The sequence below is a fragment of the Miniopterus natalensis genome, chromosome 3 (assembly GCF_054644295.1).
Source record: "Miniopterus natalensis isolate mMinNat1 chromosome 3, mMinNat1.hap1, whole genome shotgun sequence".
Lineage (NCBI taxonomy): Eukaryota > Metazoa > Chordata > Mammalia > Chiroptera > Miniopteridae > Miniopterus > Miniopterus natalensis.
The window spans coordinates 42,250,605-42,271,152 of record NC_142083.1 but is presented as its reverse complement, the minus strand read 5'-3'; the positions used below and the strand labels follow the sequence as shown (position 1 = coordinate 42,271,152).

The window sequence follows — 20,548 nt, the reverse complement described above, 5'->3', positions numbered from 1 at the left end:
AAATCTAATGCCTCACATAAATGTGACGACAAACTCAAGGCTAGAGATGAGTTTTGCTCAGAATGATGGATGCCATTGCTGGATTAAAAAAATGAACATTTTGGGAAACACTTTATCACTGAGTATAGGTGGAAATAAAGTTTAGCTTCTTAACCAAAAACTTGTAATAATATGCATTCTATAGTCAAGCATTTTGCAAAGAAAATTTTTCTTTTCTTAGTGTTTCTAAACTTTCGTTATAATTTTAAATTGAAGAGTTAGTATGCATCATTCAGGACCTTAATATACAGGGTGGGGCAAGAGTAGGTTTACAGTTGTGAGTACACAAAACACAGTTTATTTGTTGTATTATTAATTAATGTTTTATTTTCCATACAAACAACTGAAAACCTACTTTTGTCTCATTCTTTATAGACTTTTTAAACATCTTTTAAATTTTTTAACATTGTAAAACCACATTCATCTTACATATATAACGGGATGGATGAGTAGATAGATGAATGGATGAGGGATGGATGAATGGATGAAAGGGAGAGAGGAGGGAGGGAGGTGGGAATATCAATAGATGAAGAGTTATTTTTAAAGTGGCTGAGTTAGCCCCTCCAGAACCCATTTCCACATAGATTCTCCCATCTTCTGTTGCACGAATTAGCAAACCCTTGCAATTTTACTCTCTCAGATTTGACTTTATGCTAGGATATGCTAGGATATGCTAGGATATGCTAGGATGTGACTCTACTTGCCTAGAGGCATTGAAGAAAACCGGCACCCACTACCAAGTAACTCTCTCTGGTGAGGCCCTTACAGTTTTCAAGCAGGGCAGGAATAGATTCACCATCTCTCAGATGTTACTTCTGCTAGCAAGAAAAACAGTGGAGCTTGGGGGTCCAGCATCCTTAAAGTCATCTAAATTCTCCCCAAAGTTACCATTCCTATCTCAAGGGTCCTCTCTTTTGTAATCAATGCTCTCGTGTTCATATAAGAAACCTGTCAAGGCTGTGAATTCCACCTGCAATGCAGTTTACCAGTCTGCAGGATCAAACTTGGATCTGATTTTCACCTGTGCAAGTCCCTTGACAGGAGATAAGAGATCCTTGTAGATCAGTCACAGAAACAAGGCTGTGAATTCCACCTGCAATAGTTTACCATCTGCAGGATCAGACCTGGGTCTGATTTTCAACTGTGCCAGTCCCTTGACAGGAGATAAGAGATCCTTGTAGATCAGTCACAGAAACTCTCCAGACTTTTCACCATGCCTTGAGCTGCAAATTTAAAATCTTGAGCTATTATTTCCTTTCTGCAAGCCTTCCAGCCTAGATAGAAAGAGCCAGTCTACCCTTCAGGGTCTCAACCATAGTATTCCATGGTGTAAATGTGCCACAGCTTTTTTATCCACTCATCTACCGATGGGCACTTGGGCTGTTTCCAGATCTTAGCTATTGTAAACTGCGCTGCTATGAATATAAGGGTGCATAAGTTCTTGGTGATTGGTGTTTCGGGTTCCTTAGGATATATTCCTAGGAGTGGGATCACTGGGTCAAATGGCAGTTCCATTTTTTAATTTTTTGAGGAACCTCCATACTGCTTTCCATAGTGGCTGCACCAGTCTACATTCCCACCAGCAGTGTACTAGGGTCCCCTTTCTCCACATCCTCGCCAGCACTTGTAGTTCATTGACTTGTTGATGGAGCCACTCTGACAGGTATGAGGTGATACCTCATTGTGGTTTAATTTGCATCTCTCTGATGATTAGTGACTTTGAGAATTTTTTCATATGTCTCTTGGCCATCTGTATGTCCTCTTTGGAGAAGTATTTATTTAGGTCCTTTGCCCATTTTTTAACTGGGTTGTCTGTCTTCCTTTTGTTAGGTTGTATGAGTCCCTTATACATTTTGGAAATTACCCTTTATCGGATGTGTCATTGATTCCCATTTTCTTGAAGGTCTAGTCCCTGCAATCATCTTTGGTGCTAATAAGGCATAAATCAAGACTCTTAGTTGTAGACTACAGCATCAACTACAGGCATTAAAACAGAAAGAAATTCACTATAGTTTTAGGAGCTCACAGAATTCTGAGAGGGCTGGAACCAGATCTACATTCACAGCCAAGAATGCATCCAGAAGAAATGTCCCACATGAGACTGCTCTATCAGAAATCCCACAGCCATGATCATTTGCTGCTTGGCTTCTAGTATGGGACTAGATTATAGACCCATCCACACAGCTGCCCAGAAGATCCAATGTCTCTGTGCATGAACCCCTATGCCACATTGTTCCTATCTGCATTCTGTTTTGTGTGGGTGTATCTTAGTTGAACCAAGGTCATGTGCAGAAACCTTGTTAGGGAAATGCAATGTACTTTTTATACTTAAGATCTCTTTAACACAGAAGGCAGCTTTGGTGAAGATTCAGAGAGAGCCGATCTCCAGTATCTGCTAAGAACTGAAAAAGATTATTGGGAGACCCATGTGGAAGCAAATGGGAGAAAGATTAGTGGTGGCTCCAGATTTTCTATTAAAGAAGAGTTTAGGGGACACTCTCTCATTAGAAGGGGGTTTAGGGGACTTGCCTTGAAGCTGTGTTTGCGCAGCAAGCACATTGTTCTTACTCAGCTCAGTTGTTAACTTCATGTGGCACCGAGGGGAGCTAGTGGGGGTCTAAATCAGACAAGTGAGGCGAACCATCACACCGCAACCAAGTGGGAAGGCAAAATGCTCCCAAGACGATTACCCCTACTTCACAGATTGAACTGGCTGCCTCTGAATAGCAAAACAGGTGACAAGAAAACCCTTGAAAAAAGTGGTCTAGCATACTGACAGGAGTCCCTTAAATAGTTCTGTGAAAGAGAAAAAAAGACTAGTTTTTAAAACCAAATTATGACACACAATTTCTGAAAAATGCGAACTATGTTACAAAGCATTTTAAATTCAGATCTTCCAGATAACCTTGGATTTATTATTTCTACACTTATCACATCCAAACTGGCACAGGCAAAAAAGAACAAGTGTGTCTTCCCTTCTTTACATTGCGCTGGTGTGGTTTCCTTTCTTTCTCATTTCCCTAATTTCAAATGTCCTTTTGCTTTCATGGGAGCTTTGGGGCAATGAATCATCATATTTATCTTTGTGGTATTCCTGAGAATCCCTTTTTCATTGCCCCAAGTCTACCTAACTAGGTAAGTGGATACCTCAAAACGTATTCTTTACATGTATTTTCTTTTTTTTTAATCAAGCCATCTGGTGAAAACCTTGCATCAGAAGTCAAACAGCACAGAATAGGAACAACTCCTTCCAGAGCCCGCTGTGGACTTTGTGAGGGAGCAGATCCTGGGCTGCTAAACATTCATTTTGCAGATCTGTTGGGTTCTCAGTTCATAGCATTCAACTCCCTGGCTGCTCAGCAGCTCCTTCTCTTCTGCTGCATCTCGAGCCTTCAACTGGGGGAAGTGGGCTAGAGAGGCGATGAAATCATAGTGCCGGGCCAGGCACCGCAGGTAGATGAGCATGTGCAGGGTGTAGGCCAGGACCAGCAGCAGGATCAGGGGCAGGGCCCGGCCAATCAGAATGGCTGGCGAGAAGGAAGAGGTACAGTCTCGGGCCTTGGCAAATTGTCCCCCCTTGATGGTAAAGCCTTGGCTCTGTCAGGAGAAAGAGAGGAGCTAAAGTGACTTGTCTCTCCTAAGATCTACTTCCCAGTGGAGCAGGGGGTTCTGGACCCTAATGAGACAAATTTAGATACTGTGCCCAAATTTGCTAAATAATTTAAACATGCGATCTAACAAATGTGGGTGTGCTTATGGGAAAGTGAAACTTAATTTTAAATCAAGACTGACCCAGGAACTCCTCTAGGATGTATGATTGTCACAATTAAGAGGCTCATGAAATTCAAGGCTCTAAAATATAACCTTTATCCCAAGGATCTATAGGAAAACTTCTTTCAGTCAGATTCTTAGGAATGTTCTCATTCATTTAAAACCATAACTGCTGCAGTGTCTCTAAAATTCAAACAGACTAAAAGTTTTATGTTTTAGTATAAACTTCACAAAGAATTTAAGTCTTAGTTCTTCTGCTTTTGATTCTGTTGACAGAAATTAGACAGGAAAACTCTTATAAGGGAGATAACATGATTCCCAGTGACATAAGACATAGAAAATAATAAAAGCTAACACTTATTGAAGGTTTTTTATGTATCAGATGCTGCCTTAACTCATTTAATACTTGTATGAGGCTGTGAGTAAGTTACTATTCCATCCTATTTTATGGATGAGGAAACTGAGGCACAGAAAAGTTAAGTAACTTGCCCAGAGTCACACAGCATTAAGTGTAATAAGGTTATAATTCAAACCTAGGCAGTCTGGCTTCAGAGACACTTCCCAGTTTACTACCCCATAACTCCTGGCGTGTTCTGTCTTCTCCCTCCCATCGTCACCTCTCCCTTTATCTGTTGTGCCCTACAGACTTGGTACTGTTTTTGGAAGGGCTGAATAGCAGCCCCTCCTTGCATCCTACCCAGAGAATAGAAAGGAAAGCTTTCCCATATGTGCAATGAAGTGGTTTAATTAGTTGGAACCAGGACAGGCTCAAATCAACAACTGGCCCTGACATCCAAATACTGTCACAATGAAAGAAACAAGGCTGCAGATCAACTACTCTGGAGGGAGCAATCTTTTGTGGAAGGCAGCCCCACGTGTAGCTGGCTTTTAGAATACAACCCTATACTGTGTCGCTTCACTCAGTCACCTAGTTAATTTTAAAGAAGTACATCAGGAAATTGAATTATCCATGAGTGCTTTACTGAGAATTCATTTTTATGACGTAAGTGGGCACGGTAGCATTTTCCATACTAAAATGACTGTAGCCACTCATCATGCCACAGACCTTGGGGCCTTGCTCGCCAGATTGTGCTCTAGATCGAATCCAAAACAGCTTCTGAAGGAGTCTTGGCCTGGCTTCTGGGATCCTTGACCTGTCCCCTCTACTAAGAGGTAAAGTGGCCCAGTCTTCAGATTAGTGCCTGAGGAGTTAAGCTCCTCAATTACAAAAGATGGCCCCATTTGGTGCTGCAACTCCAGCCACACAGAGCGTCCTCACACTGACTGCCATGTAATCCTTAACAAGACTTGGTTGAATCAAACAGTATCTATGGAAATGCCTGAAAGATATGCTGTCCATCCAGTTTCTAGACTAGAGATCGCACATACTCTGTATCTAGCCCACAGGTGAGTTTTGTTTGGCTCAGAGTTCTGAACATCCTGAAAATTTCCCATAAGAATCCAGATTTCTTGGAAGCCAAAGACCTAGCAACACTCAGGCTGCATTCCCACAAAGCAAAAATTATCTGTAGTTGAATAAAATATGCTCCTTGTGATGCTGACTACACTTTGCCACAGTCCCCAGCTGGCCTACCCAAGGCATCTACACTTTATTCCTAGAATAAGCCAGATCAGCAAAGCTGCATTTGTGGGATGCAGCCTTCTGTACACACTCCCCGACCACCATCACCACCATCACCTCTCCCTGGACTGAGCCTGCATTCCTCCATATGCTTACATTAAGTGTGTTTTAACAACATCCAACACTGGGTTCACTGTAAGGCTGCTGCCCAAACGTTGGCACCTGTTGCACAACACCAGGGATGGCTGTACTGCTCACACATACATTTTCAGTAGTTTTTTGGACCTCATGAACATATAACTGGGTGTTTCTTTCTTCAGAGCCAAATTACTGAGCCACCTCCAGCCAGGGTGGACAGATGGTCTTGCGGTTTTGTGTACCAACCTCACCAGATCTAACTGATCTTTTCTTCCTTTGTTTTTATTAAGCCTCATGTCTTTGCCCATTTTGCAAAGTTACTTTTCTTGTAGTATGTCTATAAGTCACCTTAAATCATTTCTGGAACAAGGTTGAGGCATGAATCAGTCACATCCTCTGTTCTAATTAGGTGAGATTATATGTGAGTTACTCCTCATTTTCATTATTACCACCTCATCCCCCTTTCTGCCTGCTTCTTTTTAAGGGGCATACATATACATATTAAGATAAAATCATATATTTTAAAAAATATATTAAATATATATGTTTAATGTAGATATTAAAATGTCTTTGAAGCCAGACAGTCAGAATTCCAATTCTGCCTCTACCATTTACCAGTTGTATCACTTTGAAAAATTATGTAATCATCAGTGCTCCTGTCACCTCATAGGAAAAACAACTGCAACAGGGCTGACACACAGGGGATTCATAAGTAGCAGTTATTGTTAATCCACGCCTGACACAGTCCTGGTGTCGCTGCATATATTAGGCCATGAATTCTTTATATCCATTAAGATAGGTTGGAAACTGAGACGGTGAAGTAACTTGCCCAGTTGGCTGAGAAGTAATTGGAAACCAGGCCTGTCGGGCTCCGAAATGCAAACGCCTTGCCTACGCCAAACTGCCTCTCATCACCACACCTCTCCAAGCTGGGAGCAAGGGTTAAATATATATGTGAATTTCCACTTATATATGGGGAAGATTGGAAAATGCCCATAAAAGGGACAAGCCTTCCTGCTATTTCAGTGAGTTGCAAGAACGAGTTAAAGCTTGTTTCACAGGTGAACAGGACAGAAGAACTTGACAGATGTCTCGAAGCCTGAGATTCTGGCGGTGAAAAGGAACCTCTTATGCCCCCATGCCTTTCCCCAAATACTTTCAAGAGGATCTTTGAGATATTTTTGACTCCCTGGCTGACAGCTCCATTCCTACGCTAACTGCCAAAGCTGTCACTCACGCTACAGATGCATGTCTTATCTGCCCTGATAGGATCACTGCTCCACTCCCCGAAGGAAATAAAATAACTGCCCGATAGTTCCTCTCCCTAGAAGGCCTCTCACTCCAGGAAGCGGCAGTGGCTGCTCAGACTGCCCGCGTTCCTCCCTGACAGTCTGCTAGCGGCGGTAAACCTGGATGTAAAATCCAGAGGGGTGGGGTGTGCGGGAGAGGAAACGCTCTGGCCTACCCCGTTTCGTACCTTAGAGTATAAAGACAAGAGATACTACTTTAAAGGCATCCGCTCCTCTTTCCCCTAACCACCCATGTTTCTGTTTCAGGTGTTTTCAAACAAACACTGAGCTTCTTTGGCACCAAAAACACATGAGCACATGTTTTAGTTTATTACCTGGAGATCCACAAAAGTGACCTCCCACAGGCCTGACACATCCTCCATGTCGCTGGGCAACAAGAGGGCATCACACTGCTGTGGGCTGCTGACGCGCTGGCAGTGGCAGGAATAACGATGGAGCACATATGCCGGCTGCATTAAAAGTGGCTTGGATTGAATTATTAAAAATAATCTCAACCCGGTGCAAACTAAACCAGTTCTGCATGGAAAGCTCGTTGTAATTGGTAAAGGTGAATCTGAAAATGATTATAAAACAGTATTACCCCCAAAGCACTTTTACATTTGCTGACATAGGACATCACCTAACAACAGTACAATCGCGCCCTCTTTTGTCAGATAGTAGAACTGGCTCAAAGAGAGTCTCATTTTAGTTCTGAACAACAGCTTCCTGCTGGCTGGGAATGAAAGCAAGAGACAGGGCAGCCCCCAAAAGTGAACAATACAATTTCTACAAAAGGAGAAACACAAAAAGCCTGGCTTTTTTCTGTTTTGGAATCAACACTTGATTATTGCAAAAAATATTGAGAAAAACTTCAGTCGACATCAGTACAGAATTAGCTAAAGAAATAATGGTCATAAATAATAGTAATGGTTCTTACTATGTGTTGAGCAATCTTCTATGTTTTTTATGTACATTTTATTTAATCTTCACTACAATACTAAAGATAGATAATATTATTACCTCATTTCACAGATGAGGAATCTAAGACACAGAGGGGTTAAATATATAACTTGTGCAAGTTCACTCAGAGAGTAAGTATTGGAGCTGGGCTTTGAATCCAATCTGAACAGCAGAGCCCTGCCTGGCCAGAGTGGCTCAGCGGTTCAACTCCTGGTCAGGGCACATGTCAGGGGTTGTGGGCTCAATCCTCAGTAGGCGGAGTACAGGAGGCAGTCGATCAATAATTCACCTCATCTCATCAGGCATCTCATCATTGATGTTTCCATCTCTCTCCCTCTCCCTTTCAGAGAGAGCTCTGAAATCAATATATATTTTTTATAAAAAGACAGATTTTTTAAAAAGACCAGAGCCCTAATTCTTAGCCATTTTAGAATTGAATATTCTCCAGTCATAAACACATTATAATGTACATATGCCATGATCATTTTTCTCACTAAAAAAAAAAAAAAAATCATGTGACTACATAGAAAAATATTCTGGAAAGACAGAGATCAAAATTTTAATGGTGGTTACAAATTGTGGTTGAATTATGGGTGATTTCCATCTTCTCCTTTCTATAGCTCAATATTTTGAGTTTTCTGTTATCAACGGACATATATTACCATGTCTTAGCTTGGCCTCCTACAGAAGCAGGCCCTAAGAAAATATAAATGCAAGAAGTATTTTTGGAAGGTGATCCCAAATTAATTTGGCAATTTAGTCATTCAAAATATGTAGAATGGAGAAAAGAGAAATAACAAAAGAATGGAAGGCAGCCAAAAGCACACACTATATTAAGTGAGTTTCCACTGTGGTCAGCTGGGCCTTACTGCCCATGGGGAATCCTGGGAGCCACAATAGAATGCATGCCCCTGAGTTATCACCAGAGGGTGAGGGACTGGGATATTTCCACACCTGTCAGTCACTGGTTGAGGGCTTCTGGGGGGATGAGAGGCAGTAAGTCTGACTGGACAGAGAAAACTTTCAGACACAGACAGACTGGCAACGTAAAGTTGAACTGGTGGACTATAATGCTCTCAAATGGAAATGCCCAAGGGAACATAGATGGGGTACTGACAATGTCTGCCATATATCTTTATCATCAGAAAAAAATAATCATGAAGCCATTTTCCTTTTGGGAGAAAAGTGTGATTTGAATAAAAAATATTCATTTCTATATCAAACAGATATGTTTATGTGTTTGGTCACGTGAGATTCTGTTTTTCTTATAAAGTTTCTTGGAAAGGTGATGGCATGGATTTTCTCAGTTATGGGCAGTGCAGCATCGGTGTTCCATTATATGCAGGCCAGTGTCTGAGGAGAGCTTTCCAAGGTTAAATGTGGTAAACATTAGGTTAATCAAAGCTGCCAAGTACAACATTCTTCCTAAAGAGTTCGTCTTCACAGAAACCTTAATATACAAATTTACACTGTGACTCTCCAAGAGGAGCACATGGTGTATGGTCTTTCTCAAACACGTTTGACCACATAATGCCTCTTCTGGGGAATCTCATTTCTTCACAGAGCAGTAGTTCATAGAGCACAGCTTAGGGAAGACTGCCCCTAACACATTCTGCTGGTTTTGCAAGTAATGTTAGACACAGCTGCTACCTCCACTAAAAAGCTGGTCTTATAGGAACGGAAACATTATACTTTTATAAGAAAAAAATGTAATGCCTTAAAACTGCTGCCCTCTCCCCTTCCTCAGGGCAGTCCTCAACTGCTTGGATAAATCACTTTTGGCAGATGCACCCTTCCATACATCAACACAGAAAAATGTAGGCCTGTGTCAACTGTCTGCTGGGGGATTCAGCTAATGGACACTTTTTCATTATCATTAAATGATGTGTGATTCATAGTAAGGAGTCATATAGAAAATAACTTCAAACCGGATCCTCAGGCCTTGGAGCTTTAAATATATTTTATTCTTTGCTCAAATGAAAAGGGTCTCACATTCTCACATTCACATGCTCATGTGTCCTCTAGGTCCCAAACTGAGGAAACTACAGATGCCTTAGTAAAAGCTAAAGAAAGCATTACTGTAAGATCCCATCACACAACACCACTGGCTTCTCCGTGTAATTAGGTAGCTGTGACATTTCACATGTCACTGCTTAGCACAGAGCAGGCCTTTGGTACTTACATGCTGAATGAATAAATTATACGGAGTTAATCTGAAGTGCTGACCCTATGGAACTCCAGAGTGGTGTCCATACCTACCTTATAGCATGACCTTTGGAATTTTCAGCATCATCAAATTTCAGAGACAACCTAAGAAAACAGAAACAGCACAGTCCATCAAAATAGAAATACCCCTTGCTTCACAATATACTCAAAAATCACCTCAAAATGAATCATAGACCTAAATATAACAACTAAAACTAAAAAACTTACAGAAGAAACAGAACATTTTTGCAATCTTGGGTAGGCAACCGTTTCTTGAAAAAACACAAAAGTATGAACCATAAAAAATCGATAAATTGTACTTTATTAAATTCAAAAACTTTGCTCTTCAAAAGACACCATTAAGAAAACACAAAAGGCAAGCCAGAGAATGGGAAAAAACATTCATACCACATACACATAAAGAATTTGTATCCGGAATACAATAAATAGTAGTAACAACTCAATAATATGAAGACAACTTGTGCACGAAAAACAGGGGTTCTATGGAGAGTAACCTTACAGGGTAACCTAATCATAAATTCCTAAATGGGCACATCATGGTGGGCAGTCACACCCCAGGCATATGACTTGTTAGTAAAAGGTTTATCTTTGCCTTAAGCAAGCCCTGTCCATTGTTTCTGTGCATCTAAATTAACACACCTTTGAAATAAGTGTAACCACCCTCAAGAGAGCACACAGTCTTATTAAATATCCTGTCATCCAATCCCCACTTTGATTTCCCTCACCTCCATGGAACCTTTCTTATTTCCCTCCTAATTTCAAATACATAAAAGAAGCCTCAAAACTGTCCTTCTCCAGACCATTTGAGATTTGTTACCCAGCATACGTCGTCAGTTTGGCTCAAATAAACTCTTATCAAAATTCTCTACAGGTTTGAACATTTGTTACGTTAACAAAACCTAACTTAAAAATGGTCAAAAGACAGGCACTTCACAAAGGAAGATATACAAATGGCCAATAAGTACATGAAAAGATGCCCTGGAGTCTCCACCGTCCTGAGCTCATTATTACTTGACACTAAACACATTCCTCTAAGGAGGAAAATCTCATACTAACCCCGAGGCTTATCTTTTAACCCAAGTCTCAGTAAAAGGTGTCCAGAAATTACTAACCACGCAGAAACAAAAATATTTTCTCTGCAATCCACACTGACCATAGCAGGTGCCAGTGAGGGTATGACGCAGCCGGAACTCCCGCACGATGACAGGGGAAGTAAATGCACACACATACATCAGAACTGACCTAACTGTACGTCTTTATAAGTGCCTTTAGTGTATTTCATTTACATTTCAACCACTTTAAAAAACAGTGTGGCAGTTTCTTAAAAAACTAAACATATACCTACTATGTGCTCCAGCCATTCACTCCTAGGAAGTTACCTAAGAGAAATGAAAATATGTGTTCCTACAAAGACGTACATGACTGTTTACAGCAACTTTATTTGGAAAGTAATCTAAAAACTGCAGGGAAAACTAATTTCCATCAGAGGTAGATGGATAAAAAAGTTGTGGTGTCTGTAAACAATCGTGCACTTACCACTCAGCAACAGAAAGGCGCATACCCTTCATACGTGCAACAGCAGAGGCTATCAACATCACTGTGCTAGAGGGAAAAGATGTACACTATACAGTTATATTTATATCAAATCTAGAAAGCGAAACTAATCTGTAATGGCAGAAAACAGATCAGTGGTTCCCTGGGGAGGTGGGAATGGCAGGAGTGAGGGCTTACAGAGGAGCACAAGAAAACTTTTAAGGGTGATGGAAATGTTTGCTACCTTGACTGTGGTGATAGTTTCATAGGTATACACATATGTCAAAACTGCTAAATCGTACACTCTTTATAAGTACTGTTTAGTGTATTTCACTGACATTTCAATAGGTTGAAAATAGGAATGATAAAAAGCTAAATAAATTGAAAGTAAAAAAATATAAAAAATTTTAAATGCACAAAGGATGACAATGCTATGTGACATTATAATGTATAGAAGTTATCTCAATATACATTATAAAGCCCCATTAAGCAATAAAATGTCTAATTAGAGGCTTTAAAAACACCTTACATATATAATCTCATTAATGTGCTTCTACTTATCAAGAAATAGAAATGTCAGTGATTGAGCTGAAGTTATTTTAATACTATTTATGGAAAAAAGAAAAAAGGGAGGAGTATTTAAAAATAAACTTTATAAGTTAAATTACTAACAGAAATATTTTTATTTTCTAAGCTTAGCCACATTAGATAGACTCATTTACAAATACTTTACAAGCTAACTCACTCAGTAAAGCAAGTTTTCAGCAATATTTTGATAGTCTGTTACAAATTACTAAAAATATTTTAAAGAACTAAAATGCATTTCTTGAATAGTACTTTATAAATTGACTGGTCACTTATTCTAACAGAAATTTCTCTAATTCTTCCAAGGAATGAGAATAGCTTAGTTACACATAAACTAGCTCTACAGCTAACAAACTAACCCTTAAAGCAAAGCCATGCTGAAACCACCGTGATCTCTGACCCCTCTCCTGATGGAGCAGCTCAACGGCCTCCACACTTCGGACACACCAGAGCTTTCTCCAGCAGTCCTGGTTTCAGTGAAAGTTGCTAACATGCTCCGCTGCAGAGTAAAGAACGTGAGGTCTGATTTCAACAAAGCAAATTCAACAACCATTCAGTGAGCATCCTTTAAGTGCCAGGCACTACACCATAAACTGTAAACACGAAGAAGAAATACAGCCTAGCGAGTCACTCAGTAACTCTTCCAAACTCCCTACCCTCCCATGTATAGAATGGATTCTGAATTCTTCAGACTATAATTGCCTAAATTCAAAATACTGACAGATGCTGGGATTGTGCTCTATTTGTAGGGCTTTGACTATTTAACGAGACTTCCACAGGAAATCTATCTGCCAACAATTTGCCTTTCCCTGAACATTGTGATTCCAAGCGCTAAAACATGGCCATCTTTTTTTAATCTGTGCTTTTGACCTTACATGATTATGTCTTTGCTTAGGCTTCTTCTTTTAGCAACTCCCTTTCTGGTTCTTGAGAACATGAGATTCTAACCAGCACAGCAAAGGCATCTCACTTGCCTGTGCCATTCTTAGGAACCAAGTACAAAGTCTCAGCAGCTAGTCCTTGACTACCTCACATCCTGGGGAGCCTCCCTCTCATCCCCTTGGGTGGGCTCTCCAGAATGCCTGCACACTCGCCCGAGCAGGGCTCCAGGAAGTAGATGCTGCACACTAAGTAACTGTCCTGAGTACAATTCTAGGGCAATGACCAAGAAGAAAAAAGCCAGGTTCCCCCCGCCCAATCATTAATGTGTGCATTGTGAAAACCAAAACTTCTCCAGGCCTTTCAACCAGGTAACTAGACACTATTTACTCTAGTTATCAGCATGTTAGGAATGTCTTCTAACGTAGCACTTGACAAGTGTTCAAAGTTCTCATGCATACATTTCCTTATTTGATTTTCACAACCTATGAGGTAGGGCCGAGAGAGAGGAGGTAAAACGTCATTGTTAAAGGTGTTTTAGACCCCAGCACTATGACCATATAAGCTGTATAATCTTAGCAAGTTTTCTATCCTTTAAGCACCTTGATTTTCTCACGTGGAACATGTGAAATAATAGTACCTGTGAGTTGGGGACTTATTCACAATAGTATTGTGAGGAATATCAAACATCACCTTGTGAAGTCCTTGCCCGATACCTGGCCCATAGTAAGTGCTCAGCGGATGTTAGTTACAATTAATAAATGCCATCATCTCCATCTCACAGACGATGATCATACAATGACTCCAGTTTGTGAAGTCGCAGAGCTCACTTGCAGAACTGGGCTTAGAAGCTAAGTTTTCCGTCTGTGGGATCCCAGTGATATTACAGTTTCTAAAGCAAAAAGCTGTGGTGCCCGGCTCTTCCCCACAGATATCCTCAGGTCAGGATAAATGGAATCAAGAAGGGTTAGTCAGCCATGAACAGGCAAGATGATCCCCAGGCAATGAGCCTCTCTCCGAACAGCCAACCGCAAATAAAGAGCACTGTAGGGAACTGATTAGCCCCTGAGGAAAAAGTGCTAAACTCTCAGCAGTGCTGGAGTCTCCAGTAGTCAGGCTGTCACAGAATAAACAGATCTGGGAGGACTCCGGATGCTTAGGCTTAGAATTCCCTAGTTCCCTAATAAGAGAGTTATTCTGAACAAGATACTTCCTAAGACTTGTAATATAACTTGTAAGTTTATATTAAAATAAGCCATTTTATCCAACATCAAGAATTTTTAAATGAGTAGTTCAGGAATAAAAAAGTGTTTGCAGCCAAAGTACATAAATATAAAAAGCACACACACACACACACACACACACACACACACACACACACACACACACACACACAATGTTATGGTTTACACAAGCATTCTGCCCATCTAAACTAGGCCAGAAAAGGATCTTCCAAAAGCCTCCATTATACCAGTAAATACTGAAAGCAAGGAGGTTTATAGTAAATAAGAGGGACATGCCAGACTTCCGCCCCCTGGACCAAAACAAATACAAGCAAAAAATTTTGCTTGGGTGACTGAAAAGCAGAGAAAGGCATTGGCAATTGATTTCCTCTTCGAAAGGGGTATGTGTTTAATCTGCTTATCTCAAATCAAACGTAATTATTCTAATCATTTTGAAATGTCCTAAGAATTCTCTGACATTTGGCCATTCAAAGGTACCCTAGTATATCTTCAAACAGACAATGTTCCACAACTTCAGGACACTCCCTAGAATCAAGTATCTGCACTAACCAGAGTCAGCCTTCTCCATTTCACCCACTAGAATACGTGACTCCGCTCTGTGATTTGAAATTTCCTCCCTGATGAGGCCAAAGTAGTTCTGACACTTCACATTTGGAGTGGATACCACTCCTGGAATCCTTTTCTCTTTTTCAGAATGAGCTTGAGAACCTTCATTTTTCAGAGCTCTGATTTCCCACAAGGTATTGTAACAATCAGCTAAAGGGTTCAGAAGAAAATTGCTGAGAAGAAAAAAAAAGAACAAATTTTTTTAAATTAATTTTGGACTTGGTCTTCCATTGTAGAGATTAAACATTTCCTCACAGATGTGTGTCAGGTCATGTACAAAGGAACCTATTTCTTTTTTCTGAAATGACAGAAAACTGGACCACCCAGTTAATAGGTGACAATCACCCTAAGGGCTTCATCTAGTGAAATGGTCAACTTACTTGGCACTTTCTTCACTGCAATTTGAGTTGTTAGCATCCACTGTTGCCTTCTGGCCAAAAGCTTCCTCTGTAAGATCCAGCCAGGTCTGGTTCTTAAACTTAATTGTTATTCTTTTGGCCCAAAAGAGAATGCAGGGAATTCCATCCATGGAGACATTAACCGGGCTATCATGGCTGAAGGTATTCCAAGGTTCTTTTTCTAAATGCCCTTGTCTGCTCAGATTTTGGTTCAGGGCCTAATTAATCAAATAAACAAAATAAGAGGTAAATTTATTTCCACAGTACAAAATGCTTTCTGGAAGCAAAAAGGCTAATTCACAACCTACTGAAACTCTGACCTCTAGCTCTAGAGTCCATACTATTGTGGGGCAAAGGAGATGAATGGACCAGATCATAACAAGCCTAAAATGACATTATCAATATAGACTTTAAAAAGTCACTGTACTGGGGCAGAAAGCAAGGATGCAGATTTTTAGGGCCTTGAAACTATCTGTATAATGTTGTAATGATGAATAGATATCATTATATATTTGTTAAAATGCATAGAATATACAACACAAAGAGTGAATCTTAATGTAAACTATGGACTTCAATGAATAATAATTTATCAATATTGCCTCATCAATTTTAACAAGTGTACCACACTAGTGAAAGATGTTAAATATAGGTAAAATTGGAGGGGAGAGGAATTGAAGGGGTATATGGGAACCTTCTGTATTTTTGTTCAATTTTTCCTGTAATCCTAAAACTACTTTTTTAAAAGTCTATTAATTTTTTTTAAAATTCACCATGCCACGATACTAATAGCAGTAATATCATCAGAAAATAAAACTGTAAGAACCCAAATAATGTAGGACTTTAAATAAAGAAATTAATATGTTAAAGGAAACAAGAGCTTTTTAGAAATCAAGCATAATTGTCCAGACCATTACATCTAACAGAGCAGTCTTTAATACTGGAAATGTGGCCAGTGTAACTAAGGAGCTTCACTTTTAATTTTACTTAGCATTATTTCATTTGAATTTGAATTTAAATGCTATATGTGGCTAGTGGCTACTGTCTTGGACAGTGCCAGCTCCAGATCACTTAATATAGATAAACAGGCAAACTAGTATTCTACCATCATTCTAATTCTTAGGAAAGCTTTGCTGATTTCCAGGAAGCCTAAGACAAAGCACTTTAGTACCTGACTCTGGAGGTCACAAAGACAGGGATACTGTATATCTGAAAGAAGATCCACTTATCTAGATAACTATTCCATACTAATTATTCCAGTGTAAGTTCAAATAAAAGAGAAATTTAACAGGCAGCAGCAATCCAAGCTTCCTGTAACTAAAAAAGGGTTTTATAGTAATCCTGTCTAGAAAGCAACAAAAGTAAAACTAAATATTGTAATAAAAATATAAGAGAAGTGAAACTTTAGTTTTTCTCAACTATAAGATAACATAATACATTTCCCCCAGCCAAAGTTCCAGCAAGAATTTTATTTATTAATAGAATTATTTAGATTTTCACAGTGGCTCTGACTTGATTGAAATGTTTAGAATTTTTAAAGATATAATCTAGTTTCCTAACATAGCCATACCTGTGTGATTGGTACTGTGAAATTCTGGATAGGTTTCTTAATTCCATTATTCTGTTGATCTGTCAAATAAATGAAAGGAGTGCAAAGGCTAAATGTCATTGGTTGATTCATGAAATTCAATGACAATAATATGCTAAGCACTTTTAGTTCAAAATTTAGAATACACAAGTTTAAGAGATTGTGACATGAGAGACTCCTGATGCAAGCACCAGTGTTCAGGGAAGGTCACCACAGATGAAACTCTTCCTCAACCCCCCAAGGAATCATAGGAGCAATGCTATGTCTTACCACTCTTTATAACCACTTCTTTATTTGAAGGTGTTAGAGACCCGAAACAAAAAAATAGGAATTAAAAGATGCTGAACAAATATCTACACTTTAGATTTTAGTCCAACCTGCATGGCTCAACAGTTGAGCATCGACCTATAATCCAGGAGATCTGAGTTCGATTCCCAGTCAGGGCACATGCCCGGGTTGCGGGCTCTATCCCCAATCAGGGGCATGCAGGAGGCCGCTGTCAATGATGACTCTCCCAGCATTGATGTTCCTATCTCTCTTTCCCTCTCTCTTCTTCTCTGTGAAATCAATAAAGATATATTTTTTAAAAAAGAGATATATTCCTAGAAGTGAAATTGCTGAGTTATAAGATATACGCATATTATCACGAAATACTGCAAACACAACCAAATATAAACAGAAAAATATGACACACATCCCCAAGTACTGGTCCCCAGCATCCAGCTTTAGTAATTATCAAGTCATAACCAATCTTGTTTCACCTATAAGTTCACCCCCTTCCTCTCCTTGGTATTATTTTGAAGAAAATATCATAAATCATATCATGTAGGTATATGTTTCTGAAAGAGAAGAACTTTCTAACGTAGCAGCCCAATTATATCTAGAAAACATTAATAATTCTTTAACATTAAATATCATGTCAATGTTTAAATCTGCAATTGTGTCACATTGGATGCATTTGTATGGTATAATGCCACATGGAATTCAAAATTACTCAGACCCTTTTCCAGTAAGAAGGATCTCTATAATATCTGAAAAGTAATCTAGAGTTCTAGGCTTGCAGTGGCTGGTGCCATATTTTTTATTTACCAGGTATTCCAGCGCAAGTCTCCCAAGCAAACCTTCATGAGGGTGAAGGCGAGCAGCCCTTTCATGGTTCTACTGAGGATGACGCCACATTCCCACCATGGCCTGCGAGGCCCTGAAAGAGCAAAGCCTGCTGCTGCGCTCACCTCCTTTCACCTCTCCCGGTCAGCCCCAGCTACACTGGCATTCTTAGTTCAGTCCCGAGGGCTTCAGGCTCCCTCTTCTCTCCTAAAAGTCTTAGAGCCCCTGTTCCCTCCCCCTGAAATGTTCTCCACCCTCTTCCTCCCATCTCCTGCTTATTCCCCTGCGCCCTCCAGATCACAGATTAAATATCACTCTTTCAAGAACAGCGTCCCTAACTCCTCAGACTAGTTCCGATCCCCCTACTATAAGTCCTTATAACCTCCTATACTTCGCTTCCACAGCATGTTTCACAGTTTCTTTGTAATGATATTCATTAACGAGCACCTCCTCCACTAAATTTAAAGCTCCATGAAGGCAGAGACTACATCTGTTTTCTTCACCATTGTAGACCCAGCACCTAGCAAAGTTCCCAGCTACTTAAAAGTACCAAGTATTAAAAACATATGTGTTATGTCCATGAGTAATGAACTAACAAATTAATGAACAAACAAGCTCTGAAAGGGAAGTGGAAATGAGAGATCCACAGGATGCTCTGTGAGAGGGAAAAGATTTCCTTTTTATTCAAGTATAGACCCAAATTTGAGGAAGAAATGTGTAAACAAAAATGACAACCCCTACTCAATCTATGCTTAGGAAACATATAATACACTCATATATTATTATGATATTATATACATAATACAAACTTATAATACACTCATCTTCCTAGAGACTTAAGAACAGTAGAGTTGAAAATATTTTAAATTTCAGATCCATAATTTGAAAGCACATTCACAAAACAGCAACTGTTGTTTTCATCATAATGAAATAACATGCCATATTATTAGACTCAAATGATCATTGATTTATGTGATTTCTAGGGTTCCTTCTGAAGCTAAGATTATTTAAACCCATTAACCTTGCTTCAAAAACAGAAGTGGGATTTTTATAGTTCTTGGTGTACATTTTATTATTCATTTCTGTATAAACCATGGGAGGAAACATTGCTAAGCTTTAATCACCTAAGGAGTGAGGTCACTTATTATTACAAAGTGAACCTAAAGTAAGTACTAATTCATTTGGAAATAAAGAGGGAAAACAAAAAATTTCTGTGCTTATAGTTTTTATCAGCTGGTGACTTAAGAATTCTTTAACACAAGTTTTGGCAGATCACCCTGCTTGCTGCTATCCTTTGTGCTCAGACTAAATTCCCTGATGCATTTGTTGAAATGGCACATAATAAGTAATTAGGAGATATGTCATAAGTTAATTGCTATTCAGGTTCTGAATATTATTCCTTATAAAAAATCTCTGTGTTCCCTTAAATGGTATGGAAAGAAGCCAAAAGGACAGAGAAAACAGAAATACAAATTTTGCTTGTTAATTTTAAATAGCATGTATTCCACACAATTACCGTCTCCTACCAGTTAAAATTATTTAACACCTTTTCTTTGAGGGACAGGCTATACATTTCTGAGGTTTTAAATATTTTCCTTCCTCTCTTCTCACATAATAATGGCAGGAAAAACTGTGAAAATAACATTTACTTGTAAGTATAAAAGAAACCTGAACACTGATTTGAGTAGTTTTTTCATAGATATATACTTTGGTACATAATGCAAATGTCTCTTGGGTATTTTGAACAAATTACTCTCCCCTCTTATACTAAAGATTATGTCTTTATCTCTTTATAATCGCTAGTTCAACGATTTTAGTAGCTGCTGAATTATCTCACCTAGTATATCCATTTGTAATTGTAAACAAATGTAGCTATGCAACAATATAAAAAATATATAGAACCACTACATTTCACACTGACACTGAAGCTCACAGACGCATGCACTAAAAGATACGCAGTTACTCACCTTACAGTCTTCCTAGCAAACATCTGGTCCAAAGTTAATGAAAACCCCATGCCAAAAAAAATAAGTGAAAAACTAAACAAGGTTTTTCTTCCCATCAAGAAATGAATCTGTTTCTTCAAACCAAGCACCTCTGGTAATTCATAAATGGAAACAGAGCAGAGGCAGTACTTTTCATGCCACGTGACTGACAACATATTCCACCAGTAAAAAGGCAGTGTTCCCAGGATGTATTATGTAGGGGGAGGGTAAAAGGAGGGTCCGCCACTGCTTGATGTGGAGTACAGAGTGAAACCAATGGGTCTATTTAGGTCATTGGTTATTCATCTCAATGAAAGATTATTGGGGAGCAGATTCTTTAGAAAAAAATCTGCCATTTAAGCTCTTTTTAGAAATTGGCATTGTTTTTACTCTTTAACTCTTCATAAGAATCTCATACTATTTTGCAGGAAGCTATTAAATTCTCAAAAATCCAAGAACTATACATTATTACATGCATTTTCAGGTCAATAAAAGAGTGAAAATCCTGAATCTTACCTACTTTTACTTATGTGTCCAAGTTCACACTTTCCTTTTGCCTTCATGACTCTCCACTCGCTGAGAAGCATGAAATGTAATAGTAAAGGACACTGGCTTTGGAGG

The 20,548-nt window shown here is 39.2% G+C and overlaps 1 protein-coding gene across 1 annotated transcript; it reads right to left on the bottom strand.

Moving 5' to 3' along the window:
• Positions 1-3,159: 3,159 nt before the first annotated feature.
• LOC107535061 (V-type proton ATPase subunit S1-like protein) lies at positions 3,160-20,004 on the bottom strand. The gene is given in 9 exon segments (XM_087815081.1): positions 3,160-3,636; positions 7,155-7,269; positions 7,271-7,393; positions 10,039-10,089; positions 15,233-15,468; positions 16,818-16,876; positions 17,106-17,152; positions 18,408-18,439; positions 19,876-20,004. Coding segments are annotated over 9 exon segments (1,095 nt in total). The 3' UTR covers positions 3,160-3,333.
• Positions 20,005-20,548: the final 544 nt, after the last annotated feature.